General features: G+C 32.9%; 1 protein-coding gene across 9 annotated transcripts; it reads right to left on the reverse strand.

The window, feature by feature from the left end:
• Positions 1-503: 503 nt before the first annotated feature.
• On the reverse strand, positions 504-13,455 carry LOC100878042 (uncharacterized). 9 transcript variants are annotated; one of them, XM_076529321.1, is made up of 6 exons: positions 13,214-13,455; positions 12,862-12,923; positions 11,056-11,267; positions 4,848-5,082; positions 1,009-1,182; positions 504-936 (listed from the first exon to the last, which is right to left on the reverse strand). In XM_076529321.1, exons 3-6 carry the CDS (start codon positions 11,087-11,089, stop codon positions 873-875), a joined length of 507 nt encoding a protein of 168 aa, XP_076385436.1. In that variant the 5' UTR covers positions 11,090-11,267; positions 12,862-12,923; positions 13,214-13,455; the 3' UTR covers positions 504-872. The 9 variants fall into 9 exon arrangements, 6 of the variants coding, with proteins under 6 accessions (XP_076385436.1, XP_076385435.1, XP_076385434.1 ...); XM_076529320.1 differs by having other exon boundaries at positions 12,862-13,006; positions 13,202-13,448; XM_076529319.1 differs by having other exon boundaries at positions 13,202-13,446.
• Positions 13,456-18,114: the final 4,659 nt, after the last annotated feature.

Genomic DNA, 18,114 nt, shown 5'->3' on the forward strand with positions numbered 1-18,114 from the left:
CGGAAATGGTTTGCAAAATTCAAAAATGGCGATTTTAACGTCGAAAACCCGCCCCGCAGCGGAAGACCTTCTGAGTTCGACGAAGACCGTCTCCGAGCACGTGTGAAGCAGGATGGTCCTGAAATTAGTCGTAAATTGGTCGAAAAAATGAACTGTGACCACAAAACTATTCTCAATCATCTCCATTCAATAGGATTTGTCGAAAAATTGGGAGCCTGGGTGCCTCACGAAGTGAACGCTACGAACTTATTGCCCAACCTTAGGTTGAATTTTGCAAACCATTTCCGTGCTATCGACTCACCTATGATACCTTCTCCGTACACATTGCAAATATCCCGGCCTGTTTCAGCAACTATTCACAACTTTTCACAACTTTTTGGCCGCGATGGAAAGCGAAGAAGAGCAGGTGTCGAAAATGCTGCTTTTTGCCTTCTTGATATTCCATTTCTAAGCCTCAATAGTAATGACGAATGAATCTACTGAAAAAAACGATTAACACAGTTTTGTAGAGCAAAAAGAGCTCTATCGAATGAATATTATAACTCCTTGCAAATTGCAAAATGTCGCTGTAAAAAAAAGAAAATGTCAAAACGCCACGAACTTATTCCCCAACCTAATACATCCTTTCCCAAACGAATGAATCATTAATGTTAGCCCTGCACTTTTACCTCTCTCTCTCTTGTGATAGATCGGGCGTTGTACAAACCATATACTTGTATTGAATGGTATTTAATACAGATTAAGTCAAGAAATCGATAAATTAAGCATGATTCAAAAGATACTAATCAATTCCTTTTCTGCTGTGTTGCACTTATCATTGTTATTGTTGAATTGAACGTCGAACTGACGAACGTATGCTTGACACTACGATTTTACTGCAAACGGTCCACCCCCGATGTAGAAAAATTATCTTCCTGTTCACTCATTGTTCTGCTGCTGTCAAAGTCTAAACTTTAATCTAGTTTTTAATGTACGTAGTTAAAAATGCTATTCAATATGTAATCGTACCTGTACTTAACTTTGCGAAAATGTTCTTTTATTTTGCTTAAAATTGTGGCGCATATCAACGTTAATAATGACCCCAATAATCCTAGTAATATTGCCATAAGAATAATATCAATTTCTGCCCAGGAGCTTTCCTCTTCTCCATAAACTTTAATAGGTTGTAGAGTTATTGGGTAACTGTGAAATTTTAAATATGTTTAGCATATACTAATGATAAAGGTACTTTTTTAAGGAAAAGATATTACATTTCCTGCCGTATACTGTTCAATAGCATTAAAAATGAAGGATAAAAATTGTAAAGAATTTAGTATTTAAAGATAATTGAACAATAAAGGGTTTAGCTGAATAAGGTATTCAAATGTGCCCTTGAGCCAAATGAAACATTCAATGGAAATTTCGGTTTTTGGCCTAATTTTTCTATTTCATTTCACAATTTAAGTAATTTTAAATAGATTCACATTCATAATTGATATAAATGATATATTAGTTAAAAAAATAAAATTCATTTATTAATTAATTTTACGTCATAATTGATAATTAGGGTTTGGAGTTCTGCCTGATCCATCTGACTCTAATAATTATAAACCCATAAGCTATCAGTTATTAATTCGACCCGAACTAACGTATGGGTTGTCCGGTATGGTTTAACCCTTCGCGGACGGAGCCGCTCGGCGAACGAGCGTCGCTGTGGACGAGAGGTATGAGGTGCGATCATTAAGTTCCGGGATTGTGTCTGCTGTGACCAAACGAATGACACGATTGACATGCGCTCGCAGAATATAAGAATAACAATCTTCGAGACATATGACACGAAGTTTGGAAGCGATATCGTCATTAAATCCTGTGTTATACAAGTTTATGGTAGCATACGTACACTTTCCTTTGCGAAATCACGATGGACTCCAAATTGGAACAGAGGGACATTAAAAAAAAAAAGGAAACATGGAAAATTGTCGTACTTCCTCACCCTCCGTATTCATCAGATTTGGAATCCTGTTATTTCTTTTTGTTTCCCAGAATGAAATTAAAGCTCAAGGGTCGCCGATTTGACACGGTGGACGAGATTCAACGCGAATCGCAGCAGGTGCTTGACACGATTCAACAAGAAGACTTCTAGGAAGCTTTCCAAAAATGGCAGAGGCTCTGGGATCGGTGCATAGCTATCCAAGAGTAGTACTTTGAAGGGGATGGTAGCCAAATTTAAAACAGTTGACTTTATCTGCATTACGGGGCCAGTCCCGGAACTTAATGATCGCACCTCGTATTGGAGTGCACAGTAAGGAAAATAAATACGTTGAACGTTTCAAAAAATTGTTCATAAAATCCAAAAAAGTTATAAACAAACAAATTGAAAAAAAAACAAGAAAAGAAGTTTGGTTGTGTTTATGTATACGTTTTATATTCCGGCATTGTGTGGTATCGTTCAAAACAGTCACCTATGTGCAAGGCCGGTTTCGCCGTACAAGTTGCACAATAATATCTCGATTCTCTTCTTCCATGCTTTACATTTCGATTAGAACACACTAGACAGTCTTTACTCCTTCCTGTATTATCTCGCCGAATAATATGTGAAAGACCGTTCAGCCTTTCTGCTGTTTCAGAAGTCGAAGGATTCTTAGGTTCAGAATCCTGAAAATGTTGGGCGGCTATATGCCGACACGCGTCCGGAACGGTAAAAAGGCTTAGGCGGCTATATGTCGACACTCGTCCGCAAAGGGTTAACATGGTTTGCCTATTATCCAAAAAATGAGAGAATTTGAAAGGAAAATGTTTGAGGACTTCCACAGAGTTATTCACGCAAGTACAAAGGAATTATATAATGCGGCAGATATACCCCGTGATAACGAATTATTTAGCTAATATAAGAAAAGTTATTTCTAACCCTCTGATTAACAGTTCGCTCTACCCACGGAATGATTTTCACAATTGTATGTTAGAGATGGGTTTCATCCCTCCCGGAGGTATTCCTGTTTCTCAATAAAACACGGAGGATTGTAGATAGGCACCATGTACCAGTAATTTATCATGTTCAACGTACAGCAAATAAAAAAAAATACAATATAAGCCTCACATAGATTCGAAAAACACTGTCCGTAAGATAGTTAACAATATTGGGATTTCCGAAAATAATGTCTTTGGAAGACGAGTACCAAAGAGGGATAAATACTGGTTGTTAAAAGACTGTAGGCAAAGAACAAACCAAAGTCTTAAATAGATCTTAGAGTGAAAAATTTGAAGCGATTTAACCTGAGACTTAAGTATCAGTTTGTCTTCAGATCCCCTGATGAAGCTAGTTGCAATGTTAGTCCTTCAAATAATGTGCAAACTCCTAACAATTTTTCTCTGAACTGCCGAAAAGTACACATCAAGACATGTCTACCGAATGCACCAACGCCGAATATTACAACATGTTCTTTACGTACGCCGAGTGGAGATTGCAAGGCGGATCTTGGAGAAAATCGAGCGGAATCCGTCATTCCTCTCATGTGTTTTGTGAACAGACGAAGCCTTTACAAGAGAAAAGGGTGCTTCAATGCCCACAATTCACATGTGTGGGACATACAAAATCCGATAGCGATTCGTCCACGCGCTGAGCGCAACTGCTGATTGTACACTTTGCTAAACAGATTGGAAGGTCCGTCATACAGAATTTTTGTGCAGCATGTTCTTCCGACTCTTTTAGAAGAAATTCCATTAGAAATTCGGAGGAATATGTTCTTTCAAGATGATGGTGTGCCTGCTCATTATGCTGCTAATGACAAGAACATACTTGGGGCGAACACTCTTGGGGAAAATCGAGCGGAATCCGTCGTTGCTCTCATGTGTTTTGTGGACAGATGAAGCCCTTTTTACAACAGAAAGGTGCTTCAATGTCCACAACTCACATGTGTGGGACGCCGAGAACCCGTTCGCGATTCATCCACGCTCTGCGCAAAACCGCTGGTCTGTCAACGTATGGGCTGACATTTTCGGGGATTTTGTCGTTGGACAAAACAGACTGTGCAGAATCTTTGCAGATTTGGCAGAATCTACCAAACAAATTGGACGCTCCTTCGTATAAAATTTTTGTAGAACATGTTCTTCCAACTCTGCTGGTAGATATTCCATTAGAGATTCGAAGGAACATGTTCTAATGTGCGCCTGGCCATTATGCCGCTAATGTTAGGTCGTACTTAGACGAAATCTTCCAAGACAGGTGGATTGGCCGTGGAGGCCCAGTTGCGTGGCCCCCAAGATCCCCGAATTTGAATCCGCTGGACTTTTTTTTCTGGGGATTCTTGAAGGTATGATATCTATTCACAATTAACGACTGATAACAATTAAAAAATTAACTATTTTATCATTTTAATTTAATTGTTGCAGAATGAGGTGTACCGCGAGGAGGTAACCACGCCGGAGGAGGTAGTAGCCCGCATTCACGGCGCGGTTGCCAAAATAACACTGGACCTATTGCGGCAAGTACAGAAAAATGTTGTCAAGCGGTTGCGGACATGTGTTTCTATAGGGGGTGGCCATATTGAGCCACTGATGATGTGACTGCCGGCGGTAATCGGCCCCTTTCGGGGCCACTCATTGAATCATACGAAGAAGAATCAGGAACAACATTATCGGTTCCTTTCGGAGCCATAAAAATTCAACTTAACACAATCGGCTCCTTTCGGAGCCATACAATCTCAACAACATCCAATCGGCTCTTTTCGGAGCCAAAAATATTTCGGATTTGATAATATTTTTAAAAGCAACATTTTTGAAAGATCATCAGGGCTTGGCTTTCTTTTCTAAACCTATACTTACAATATAATTACTTCCCTCTAATATAACTTTACACGTCACATACTTACGACTGTTCCGTTTCCTTTTTATCAAATTCTTCAAATGCGTTTACCACGGCTCTATCCAGATCCTTTCCCAATTGCGTAAATGCAGATTTACCTAACCAATCTGCCAAATCATTTCGATTTATTTGACGCAGTCTGTGCGTAAGAACTTCATGACTTTTGCCTTTTCCTTCCGCTGGAGAACTATTCCAATGTAGAAGGTGTCGAATACAAGGAATCTCATCATCTACGTTGCGTTCTGTCATAGAAAATCGTCAATGATTTCGTCGGAGACAATAAAATATAAATAAGTATGATATCACAGTAAAGAAATATGCCTTTAAAGCGGTAACTTTTATAATGAAGAGATAATCGGTATAAAATAAGTTTTACAATTAAAATAGATGTGACTATGCCACATTTGAACATGAGTTATATTTTGACTGTTTTAATCTGCCGCTTTAGCTATGTTACTGAACATAAAATACCCGTCTGAATCTTCAATATAATTAAAAATGAATGTCGATTAAAATACAAATTTGCAATGGGAACACGTCTGCTGGTAGACATAAATGCAATTGTACTAAATTTTGGAAAATTAGCATCTAATGACTTTTGTTCAAACATAAGAATTAGGAACACGACCAAATAGGACGCAGCCAAAAATTCACGAAGTATACGATTATTCTGATCGAGGAACAAAAAAATTATAATTAATTTTTTCACAAAAAAGTAATAAAAATAGTGGTTCACTCATGCACCGTCTGAATTAAATGATTGTTTTCATACGTTCTGATTCGCACTTTTTTTGCCTTCACTACGTTTTGTAAGGGTATTAGCAAATTCTACGAGAAGTACATTACATGTAAAAAAAAGAAACGTCATGTAGTTTGGGCACTATGGACGGAGCATTTCCTTGCACTAATGCAAGATGCGTATTAGAAACATTTGGAAATTATTATATATTTTGTGAATTTACTAAAACAACAAATTATCAAAATTAAAGTATATGTATCATATCTTTAAGAAAAATTATAATCTTCCTGTTTTAATTTTATAAATAATGTTGTATATGATAACCCTGCCGTACAAAGAAGCATCGTCGCGTAAAGTTCAGCCGTGGCTAAGATGTTAAAATTAAATACTGTGTTAAAAGTTATTATAAACAGAAATAGAAGTATCATAGTTCATCGCAGTGGATTGGGTAAACTTTTGCAGCGAAGTGAATAATACTATTTTTTCAATTATAAGTTCAAAACTACTATTGAACCTTAGTTATGTAATGGATGCTTCGAACCTGCATAATGGAAAAAAGAAATATAAAACATTCTTGATTGGTCGAACTTGCAGTGATTGAATTTATAATAGCAATATCAACTTTATATTTAATATCTACATATTGTCGTAACTTTGTTCACTGCAAAATATTTTATACTTAATTTTCAAAAACCTTTCGTGCCAACATCTCTATGAATAAATGTTAATTACATATGCGGTGATAGTGAATACATACATACATGTATATAAAATTCAGTATTCCAGTTTTACAGTGCTTTCACAGATACGTTGAAAACTACGACCGAGCTATGGTAGAACGTTGAAAGAAAAATTGATCAAAATAATGCCATGACAACATAATTCAAGTTTATCAAAATCGACGCTGTCTCCCGTACTGTGAATAACTAACTCTATATGTTATACCTACGCATAGTAAATAAAAAAATGATTAAAGTTATGAGAAGCAGTGTTTCTCAATTAAATTATTGATTTACCAGCAACCGCTATCGTATTTGGCAATTCATGAGTGGTGTAATGGAGTGCAGCTATTAGACGTCTACATTCAAAATGAGTAAGTTTTGCAGCTAAATATTTTAACTCGTTTAAATTTATGTCGATCGTCCCGAACACTGTACACCGCGATAAAACAATAATATAGCACAGCCACTTGTGTATCATGAACAATTCTTTCATCGTGAAGGTTAATAAAACGTTAGAAATTTCGGATCGTAAACAACAAAACTTGCATTTGTTTATTTCGTATGCGTATACACATACAGCGTCCTATTTGAAGCGATATCCTCAGGGAATACTGAAATCATTCTTAACACCAAATATATTAATATTAATGGATCTTTGCCGTGCTACTATTTCCATATCACTCACAATATTACCGACAGATTATAGGAAGTAACTTAAACGACTCATTATGAATGAAAATGAAAAAATGCAGTTAAATGTTGTGGAGTACAATATATTATGATACATCATAATGAGTGTCTCACAACTGGTGTAACTCCCGAAAATATGCGGTAGTGAACATGATTCTGAACAACTTTTCCCTTTGCAAAAATGGGATTTGAAGCTTCATTTTTCAATTGTCAAGCAAAAACACGGATCAATCAGACTGCGAGAATTGCGCACGCCTACACACGAGAGCGACAGCTTTGAACTTGACGGCTGAGAGTAATGGTGAACAAGCGCCTTTGCACTGGCACAACCTAAACGTTTAATAAGAAGCCCTCACGTCAAAACTTAGTTAAATAATGAATCAAGCAATTTAAAATAATGTCCATTTATTCATTTCTTGTTATAAACCAATTTGAATCAGACTCACCCATTGCTTAAAAATAATCATATTCCATAAAAATTGCACAATGTCTGATGTCACAGTTTAATCAGTGAACTAATTTCACTTTATTGTGACTTTTAATTAGCATGTTTAACTGTAATATTCTGCTGCCACTGTTCACTAATTGCCTAATGTAATAACCGCGGATAAAGAACGATAATGAAAATGCGTGAAGAGTTATTCATAAATAATTTGAACGATTTTTTATTTTCTTTTTGATGTTGAACAGTCGACGATGTGTCCTAAACTGCCAATCACAAAATGATGAACGAAAAATGTAAACATTTAAACATTTAAAAATTTAGACTTCGACGGAAAATTTAGACATGTATCGATGTCTACATCATAACAGTCCCTTACAATAAGAACGTTTGACACTCAAACGAAAGTGAGAGTATGCCTTTCTTTATAAAAAGACAAAAAATATTTTTGTCTAAAGGGAAAAGGATAAGGGTCCTCGGAAGCCCATGAAGCAACTGTTGCGCCAGCAGAATGAAACGATTTAATTTCATTCTTTGACTCTACGGTTCAAACGGCCAAAAAGGATATCCAGAATCTTGTTTTCTTTACGCTCAAAACTTTTGGTGGTGCGATCGGCAGTTTAAGACAGAACGTTCGAAGCAAAACGTTAAAAACAAAAAATCCTTGAAGTTATTTTCAGGTTATTGTTCACGCATCTTCGCTTGTTTATTCTTCATTATTACATTAGAAAATTAGTGAAAAGTAACAACAAAATATTATAATGAAAACGTGAATGAAAAATGATAGTCAAGTCAACCGGCTATGATATTAGTTACTATGGAGTGTGCATTATTTTTACGAATAGTTACGATCAATGCAACGATCTAGTTACAAGGATCCACTTTCAATGAAGCTGGATTATTTTTAAACTATTGGTGAGTCTTATTTTAAGAATTCATAAGTGTTATGTAAATCTAAAGTTGTAGAAATTTAATTTATTCGATTTTTGCTAATTACACATAACTAATTCTGTTCCTTACTCATGACAAACGAATAAGTGAACATTATTTGTAACTCTGCTGTTCATTATTTAACTGAGATTTGATGTAAGGGCTTTTTATTAAACGTTTACACTGTCCCGGCGCATAGGCACTTGATCATGATCGTGCTCTGTTGCTAGGCTCAAACCTTTTGCTCTCGCGTCTAGGCGCGCGCAATTCTCGCGCTCTGATTGGTCCGTGTTTTTAACCGACTTCGAAAAAGGAGGAGGTTACTCAATTCGATCAGTATATTTTTTTTAACCGACTTCGAAAAAGGAGGAGGTTACTCAATTCGATCAGTATATTTTTTTTTTTTCTATGTATGCCCGCCGATTACGTCTAGCTGGATGGACCGATCGGAACGAAACCTTTTGCATCTGGTAGGTTCTGACTCCCAATTGGTACCATTATCAAAAAATTGTTCATTTTTTAATTGCAAAGTGTTGTTATTGCAAAAAAAAACCGGCAACTTTTGAAATCAACTTTTCTCGATTTTAGTGCGCTTTTAATATCCTATCACGGACATGATTTTGAACAATTTTGTTCATATACTAATTTCACGGAAAGCTTTTGTTTTCGAGATGTTAGCGAAATAAAATAATTTTGAGAAAAAAATACGCCGACTTCGAAATGCACTAAAAAGTATAAAATAACTTCTATTTCCTAATGAAGTAATTTCTATTTCATTCAATCATACAATTACGTAACAGATATGAATGAAACCTATTTACTCGTTAGGTAGTATATTAAATACATTTCAACCTTTTCGGAGGCGGCACAAAATTAAAAGATTTTCTTGAACATGTCAACCCTTGGACAGCCGAACATAGGCAAAGCTTGTATAGCTATTTTTTTTTCTATACATATAACTCGACAGCACGCCGCGAAGTAGGTGTTAGTGCGTATAGAATGTAACTATGGTCTATCTAGATTCATAGAGTATGCGACGGAAAGACTCGATCGCCGCATATACTATAAAGATAGAGCCCATCTGCCGCAAAGGTAATTCCCGCGTCGTGGGCTCAGTTTATAGGTTCTTAGATCCATGGCTTCCACATACGAACGAAGTCGATTCAATTTTATTTATATTAGAAACGTTGCGAAATGAAGATGCAGTCGTTACATTTACGTATATTACCAGATATATCTATAATGATTCGTATTCTTTCTCAAGATTTATTAATTTCCAATACGTCACACCGCAATCAACTGGTTTTTAGCAGCAACGTTTACTGAGGTATTTTTAATTTTGCGCCGCCTCCGAAAAGATTGAAATGTATTTAATATACTACCTAACGAGTAAATAGGTTTCATTCATATCTGTTACGTAATTGTATGATTGAATGAAATAGAAATTACTTCATTAGGAAATAGAAATTATTTTATACTTTTTAGTGCATTTCGCAGTCGGCGTATTTTTTTTCTTAAAATTATTTTATTCCTTAACAATTCAAAAACAAAGCTTCAGACCCCATTTTTGCAAAGGGAAGAGTTGTTCAGAATCAAATACCCTACCACCCATTTCCGTAACAATAACTGCGTGGCACCTTGTATATCAATTGTGAAAATATTGTGACAGACTGTATGAATTATGTAATATTATACGGAAGAACAAAAAATTATTAAAGAAAGAAGAATTCGCTTAAATTCTTTGATATTATAAAAGAAATTGACGAAATCGAAAAAATATTTTACAATAACCGAATCCTTTATAAATAAACCAAAAAAATGTAGCTGAATCAAATGAGTAGTTTCTGAGAAAAAAATTCGTTTGTCAAGTATATTTTCGGCAAAATTGCAGACTTTAAAGGTTTATTATTTCTTAACAAATCCGAAACCGACAAAGAGATAACTTAAACCTCCCTTAAGTCCACATGGACTATGACATGTGTAGATTAAAATAAAATCGCAAGTGATGGAATTAAAAAATTGATCAATTTGGCGTCAAATGACACAGAAGTAAGATAATTTTAAAAAATCAGCGTAACCGTTATGAACGGTCGGCTGTTAAACTTTCCATAAACAAATATACGTCTTTGCGAATTGACATATGTTTTTGTAAGTCGTTTACCCGTTATGCGTCGGTCGCTAAGGAGAATGTCGCATCGGCGGGATAAATGCGAGAGAGAGAAAGAGATAGAGGGTCAGTGTACACATTACAATAGGGCCAAATTATTATTTACAAAATTTAAATTAAAAAGCAGTTTTTCATATAGAAGATTTGTATAAATTGAAAACAAAAATTCTTTCAAATTTTAGTGTTAATTAAAATCCAAATCGTCATTCGAATCTGACATACTACTGCTACTGCAGACATTCTACTGTAAATTGATGATGATGTTATCAATTGCCTATTTATTTATCCATCGCTCTCAATATATTTTTCTTCGATATTTACTCGCAACAGACTCTCGGTTTTTCAAGTGGATAACTTTCTCAATGTAGGAAATCATTTTATTAAACGTTATTTCGATAACTATATTTTATAACCAATAGTTTCTCTTCGGTGCAATTTTCTGATTACCGAATGATTTCTAGAAACATTGAGAGCTCTTTTACAACACGTTTATTTAATCAATTTTCAAACGATTTTCATACGAACCCAATAATAGTGCAGATTTATGTATTACATCCATCCTTAATCGCACACAAACTATTCATATTTCACATAAATAATTTACGAAAACATTCTGTTTCATGTAGACGTGTACGTTAGCAATTTCATTTGTAATTTATGCTGCAGAATATAAAATTCTATTGTATGCGATCATGAGGATTTCAATCAACTATCGTTTATTTCTAAATATCTGCAAACTTTCCATTTGATTATTTTGTTTATAAATAATCTACCATTAATAGCAGTATTTCTTCTCACAGTGCAACGGAGGTAGTAATCGAAAATACTCAATGCGAGAATAGCGCACATAAAAGTCGATAGCCGGTGCACAGTGTTGCAAGTAGTGAAAAACGGCGAAAACGTAGACAAAAGTTAAAAATGAAAATCGCAATTCTTGAAATCTGTTTAGTGGTACTAGTTTCTAAGGAATCTGTGCACAATGTTCTCGCACTTTAAATGATTTGTTATTACCATTTCGAACATATGAGTCTCCAAAGTTGAATATTTTTTAAAGTCAATTTTTCCGGGCAAAGCTTAACATAATGTTGTTCATTATTTTTTAAATATTATGTTCATTGAGTATTATTAGCGTTTTATATGAAACTTTAATATTATAATTATGTCAGACGCACAACAAAATATTTATTTTTCACACTGATATGGAAAGAAATGTAAACCATAGATATATTTAACGTTTATTCAAGGTAAATGTTGTGATTTTCACTTCGATTCATCTAACAAACAGACTTAAATGAAAGGTAGAAGCTTCTCGAACAAAGATCTGTAACGATATCTTGCGGTAATTTGCGGTTTTTTGAGTTATTCACTTTTTTGTTTACACGTGAGCCTTATTATTATACGCGACAACAGCGGTTTCGGGCGTTTTTCAAATGTCGTCGCAGACCTTTACAAAAAGTTTCGTTTTGTAGGCAAGATTTCAAGATAAATATCCGTATACATATTACATATTAGGTATTTAAACTTTATACGAAGATTTAAAAAATAACAATTTATTTACAATTTCTGATATTAAAAAATTAATTTGTCAATGAAAAAAAAATTTGATAGTTCAAACATACAAGATTAAAATGAAAAAAGATTTAACTAATTTCGATAAATAGTTTCCGAAATAAAAGCTAATTTGCAACATTAATACAATTATCTTATCAAAAACCATTTGAATTATTTATCTCAGAATCGAAGATATTAGGTTTGTTCGCGTTTTCACCATTTTTCGCCACTGTGAGGCGATTCTTTTTTGCCCACAGCGATTCGCCTATCTAGTAAAAGAAGAGAGGTGAGACATTGAAATGTCTGTCGATGTTCCAACAATGTTTCGTGAAGCAAAATGAGAATTGGATCTGTGGAAGAATATATGTTTTTCGTTTAGAATACGATTTTTCATTGAAAAATGAGATCTCACTCACGGATCCCGAATCAATCTGTTCGAACAACTCATTTTTAATGAATAATAAGTATTATCTGAATTATATCGTGTTTGGTCTCACTTTAATCCGAAAAACTTCACGAATACATTAAAAAAGTTTTAAAATTAAAAAATTGTATTTCTATACTAGGAACTGGAAACTTGTCAGTTCGCGCCAAGGCAACCGCGGTAAGCATAGTTATACTTTGATTGGCTCGAGCAAGGATATCATAGGCGTAGAAATAACGTACGCATAGACGCATGAAGATACACCCTTCACCGTGAAAGGGAAACTGAAGCTGCACTATGAGAGAAATTATTGTACTTTCAAAAACATGCCATACCAAATAATGTTAAAGACTCACCGATTTGTATATAAATCCTTTATTCTAGAAGAATAAATTGGTGATTAAACTGCTTATGATTGCTGAAAAAATCAAGAAACAATAACTTTCACTGATCACGAGTCACGTTTTAAATCGCACCGTTGTCGCTAAAAGAAAAAGCAAACTGAAAAACCAACTAAAGGATAAATAAAGAAATTAAAGCACATTGAAAAAAAAATTGCTAAAGCAAGAAAAAATAAAATAGAAGACTATTTTTTCGATTAACTATTCTACTTTACACAAATTATTGGACTGAACAATTTAATGTAAAATGACAGTGGATAAAATTGCGAATGACAGGAAGTAAAATACTATTAACAATTTCGTGTACGAGATTTTTCCGGCCATAAACTGATAATTTGTTTCACAAACGCGAATTGGAACTTTCGTTCTGCACAAAACCGGACCCCTGACTGATATCGAGGAAGTGACGAATTTTCTCAGATAGACTTATTAAGGCCCGAGCCAAGTTTAGCAAGTGTAGAGGTGGTATTGCTACGAATCAAAACTCCAAAACCACGCCTGTGGTCTTTGTCATTGGCTGATTTTGTTCTTTCTATTCCTTTCTCTTTCTACATCTTCTAAATCTTTCTATACTTGTAACGAAATACCTTAGGACGACTTCTACCACGATTTTGTGTATACCTACTTCGACCAAAATGTGTTTTTTGACTCTTTTCGTTTTTATACAAATAATTGCCAAAACTGTTGGGATTTGAAATTATCAGTTAAATATAGATAGTTTGAAAAATATATTTATCGATACATTGCTGTGTTTTTATAAGAGGTTATTTAATCAGGTTGTAAATTCTATCTTAATTCATCAATTTACAAAATACAAATACATATAGCGGTGTATACTAAAAGGCAATATAGCGAGAAATAAGCGAATATCAAAGAGCCGCAACTTTTGTATTATCCGTTACAACTGGAATCGGAATGTTCTAATCTGACTATACTTGATATGATGCTGAAATTGGTGTTGATATTGATATGTAAAATGGTTTAAAATTAGACACTGTCACGAAATCCTTAAGATGTTAAAAGATACCTCATTATAGAAATAAGTATACTATATGCACGTTTTTAGATCTAGAATAAGCTGGAAGAAAATGATATCACCGAATTAATCTATCAACTATTGTATGGAAAGTCAAAAAATATGCCATACCAAATAATGTAGAAGACTTGCCGATTCGAATATAAAAAATTAATTCTGAAAAAATTATACAACTCACAAAATATTTTAAGTTAAAATTTTAAAGGTGTCTTTTGACACCTCTTGGTAAAAACAGTGTTAACGTCCCAAGCGGAAAATTTTTGCATCGTTTTTTTAATTAATAATTTTCCTAAGACCTTATTATTGCCATACTTAAACAATCGCATTTACATATTAATTAAATTAACAATAATTTTCCTCTCGCTTTCTTACATAAATCCACATATACTTGCACATAGTTGAAAAACTCGTCGCATTTGTTAAAAATACATAACATCAATATGTATTTATACAGGAACGTCAGTGTTAATGTTTTATATAATTTCGTTCTTACTTTTTTTATTTATGTACTAAATCAAAAAGGAAAAAGTGGTACCATCTATTATGTAGGATATTAGTCAGACATCAACGGTTCTGTGTTGATTTTTTTTATTCTAACCGTTACTTGATATGTTCGGAAGGTATCGATTAGGATGTAGAACAAATAGTAACGGAAACGAAAAAGAAACGAAAACATGATTTAAGAAAATGAGAATTTAACGTACCCGAAGTATTCTTTTCTATTGAATAAAAAAGATTTTAAATATTATTATTGTCGCGGTAACTAACAAGGAAACATATCAATGCTGCTTTTATATCAATACTAAGCTGCCAATATTGCTTTTATACTTTTACAGGCGTAAGTTTAGAACTTTTGGAAACATTGAAATTTTTTAAGAAACTAAGAAAATAGAATTACTTTAAATTATTTTTTAACAATATTGGCCATAAAAGTCTATGTTTCTTGCGGCGGTGACTCAAACCGCGTCACGCTCATACCTGCAACGCTTACAATAATTTTTGCGAAATCAATTAACGGCACATGAAGAGGTATAAAATGTTAATCGAGTCCCTTATTCGTTTCGTATATGAACTTTTGTGTATATCTGCTGATTCGAATAAATAAGGTTACGGTGATGAAAGGTAACTTCGCAAAATATTTATTTTGTAATATTTCAGCTTGTATAGGACGGACTAGTCGCACGGAACGTGGACGATTATAACACTAACAAAGAAACATATCAAACCGGGACACACCGATTTTAATGAAACTTATGTAAAAAGTAGTTCACAAGAAAATATTTGACACGTATTTTCTTTATTAGCTATCGTTCACATTGAAGGGGGTAAAATAGCTCTGAAAGTTAAGGGCTGAAATCATATTTTTGGGAATATCTACGGAATTAGAGGAGATTATTGGAATCTTTTTTTTTTAAATTGTTGGTCATTAAATAGGGAATCTTTGTGCGTAAACAAATTTTAATAAACTTTATTTGTTTAAATAATATTTTGAGCATAACGCGGTTCTAATCACCGCCGTAAGGAACATAGGTTTCATGGCCAATATTGCTGAAAAATAATTTAATTTAATTTCTTTTTCTTAATTTCTTAAAAATCTCAGTTTCCAAAGTTTCCAAAAGTTCTAAATATTTTATTTGGACTTAAGACTTTATGGCTGTATAAGTATAAAATCAGTATTGATCATGAAAGCTTATGTTCCTTACGGCGCGGCGGTGACTAGAACCGCGTTATGCTCATACTTGCGACAATTACAATAATTATTGAGAAATCAATTAACGGCATATGAAGGGGTATAGAATGTTAAGAATATTATAAAAGATTGTAAAAATAATGATATTTTTAATAAAAATGCTGATTGCCCCTCTTCACAGGAGGTGATTTTAAATTATATATCTAATAAACATAGCAACAAACAACAAATTCCAAAAACACGTATCCTCTATTTTTGTTCATAGTTTACGTACACGAAATTGCAAAAAAAGATCAACATTGAGTGCAAACATTTAAACAACAATGATAAATTTTTAAAATATTAGTTAAACAAATAAAGTTTATTGAAGTTTTTTTATGAACAAAAATTTCCTATTTAAAGACGAACAATTTACAAAAAAAAGAATCCAATTATTTTCTTTAATTTTGGAGATAATGATTTCTTGGACTATGATTTCAGTCCTTAATTTTGAGGACTATTTTCATCCCTTCAATGTGAACGATGGCCGATGAAAAAAGTGCGTGTCAAATATTTTCTTGAGAACTATTTCTCGCATAAGTTTCATTAAAATCGGTGTGTCCCGGTTCGATATGTTTCCTTGTAAGATACAAAATGGAAAAACAGGGTGGCCTTTTGAAAAATGGGTTGAGATGATCATTTAAATCCTAAACTTATGCTCATTAGTAAAATGAGTTCACAACTAGATAATATATTATGAGTCTTTTTATTAAATAATATTATATAATGTCTTCCTTTTTCATACATGATTTTCTGACTTTATTTTATGGTGCTTACAGAAAAATTGATAAAGAAGTTTTAGCTTTTACTACCGTCACTTCATTGTCTGTTAAAAAGATTTTGATTTAATATTTATAAATTACTTTTTTGAGTTATCAGCTGGATATTTAACTTTATATCTAACTTTTGTATCAATGCAATTTCATATCGTAACAAAGTGTTTCAATAGATTTTCTTGTCAACTCTTGTTGCAAACGGACGTATTTAAATAATTTAATAAATTAATTCAATAACCAAATTTTTCTTTTTACTATACAATTATCAATTGCAAAACAACAATTATTTACATTTAATTTTAAATTTTGTTAAATTTCATTTTCTTCAATTTTATACTGTTCCTTAATAAACTCAATACATATTGTATATCCACTAGATAACTTCACAAATTTCCAAATTTTCAAATTCTCACAACCCAAATGTTTTAATTCTTAAATTTTTTAATATTTGCATTCCAGAATTCCATAAATGGGAATTCCACAAATCTTTAAATGGGTGTTTTTAAGTATAACTTAAAATTAGTTTAAGTAATTTTATTTCTTTAACTAATATATCATTTGTATTAATTATGAATAGGAATCTATTTAAAATTACTTAATATACATATATACTGACAAAAGAAGGCATGCAAATTTAAAGTGAAAAGTACTGTTTTAAAAAAATATATATTTTTTTATTTTTTTAACTACGGTACACCTAACTGAAAAATCTGAAAAAATTAGGGAATATTAGTTATGCTAATATGTAACTACCACATTAATATAAAAGTAGTACTCCAATATCTTCATTAAAAAATTGCATTTTTTTCGATTTTTTATTTTTTACAACAATAATTCGTGATTAAAAAATCTGAAAAAATTCTATAATATATGCTACGAAGTCAATGTCTCAGAATTTTTTCAAAATTTTTTTATGAAATTAAATAAGAAAAATTGGCCAAAAACCTGAATTTCATTTTTCCCTTTTTATTATAATCTCCCCACGGATGAGATAGGGGGTTGACACTTGGTGTGAGATGTTTTTTTTTTTTGGATATCCTACCCACTGATGTATTGGGTTTTTCATTTGACTCAAGAGCACATTGACCAACTTATCCGGCTATATCCTTTGCACCGAAAGATTCGAAAGTCTTAATTTTTTCCACGTTTGGTTTTTCTCGAATCACCTTTTGCTACTAGCAAATTTAAAACATTGTCGACTTCTCAAATTTTGTATTGCTCAAGTTTTCAAATTTTTAAATTTATAAGATACAAATAATTTATAAAGCCATAAATATTGTAAATTCTCAAGTTTCTAAATTTCAAATTACAAAAATTTCGCATAACCACAAATTTCCCAATTTTCCAGACCTATTATTCCATGATTTTCCACATTTTTCAATTCCATGATATTCAAACTGGGCAAATTTTCTTAATTCGCATTCTAATTAGGAATTTTTTCCATTCTTCTGTTTACTTAAAAGTGAATTGACAGTGCTTAGGCATTTCAATATTTTCTAAATCAAAAGCTCTTATTTTGAAAAGAAGATCTTTTGTCAGTAAAAATAATTATTATTAGTTTGATATCATTTGATTTTAAATTAACAAATTCCTTTCTTACAAATATTGTAGTCGTTGAACGTTAGAATATACTTGTATTGCGTAGACTATAGTAGAATAAATAATAT

The sequence above is a fragment of the Megachile rotundata genome, chromosome 3 (genome assembly GCF_050947335.1).
Source record: "Megachile rotundata isolate GNS110a chromosome 3, iyMegRotu1, whole genome shotgun sequence".
NCBI classification, from domain to species: Eukaryota; Metazoa; Arthropoda; class Insecta; order Hymenoptera; family Megachilidae; genus Megachile; species Megachile rotundata.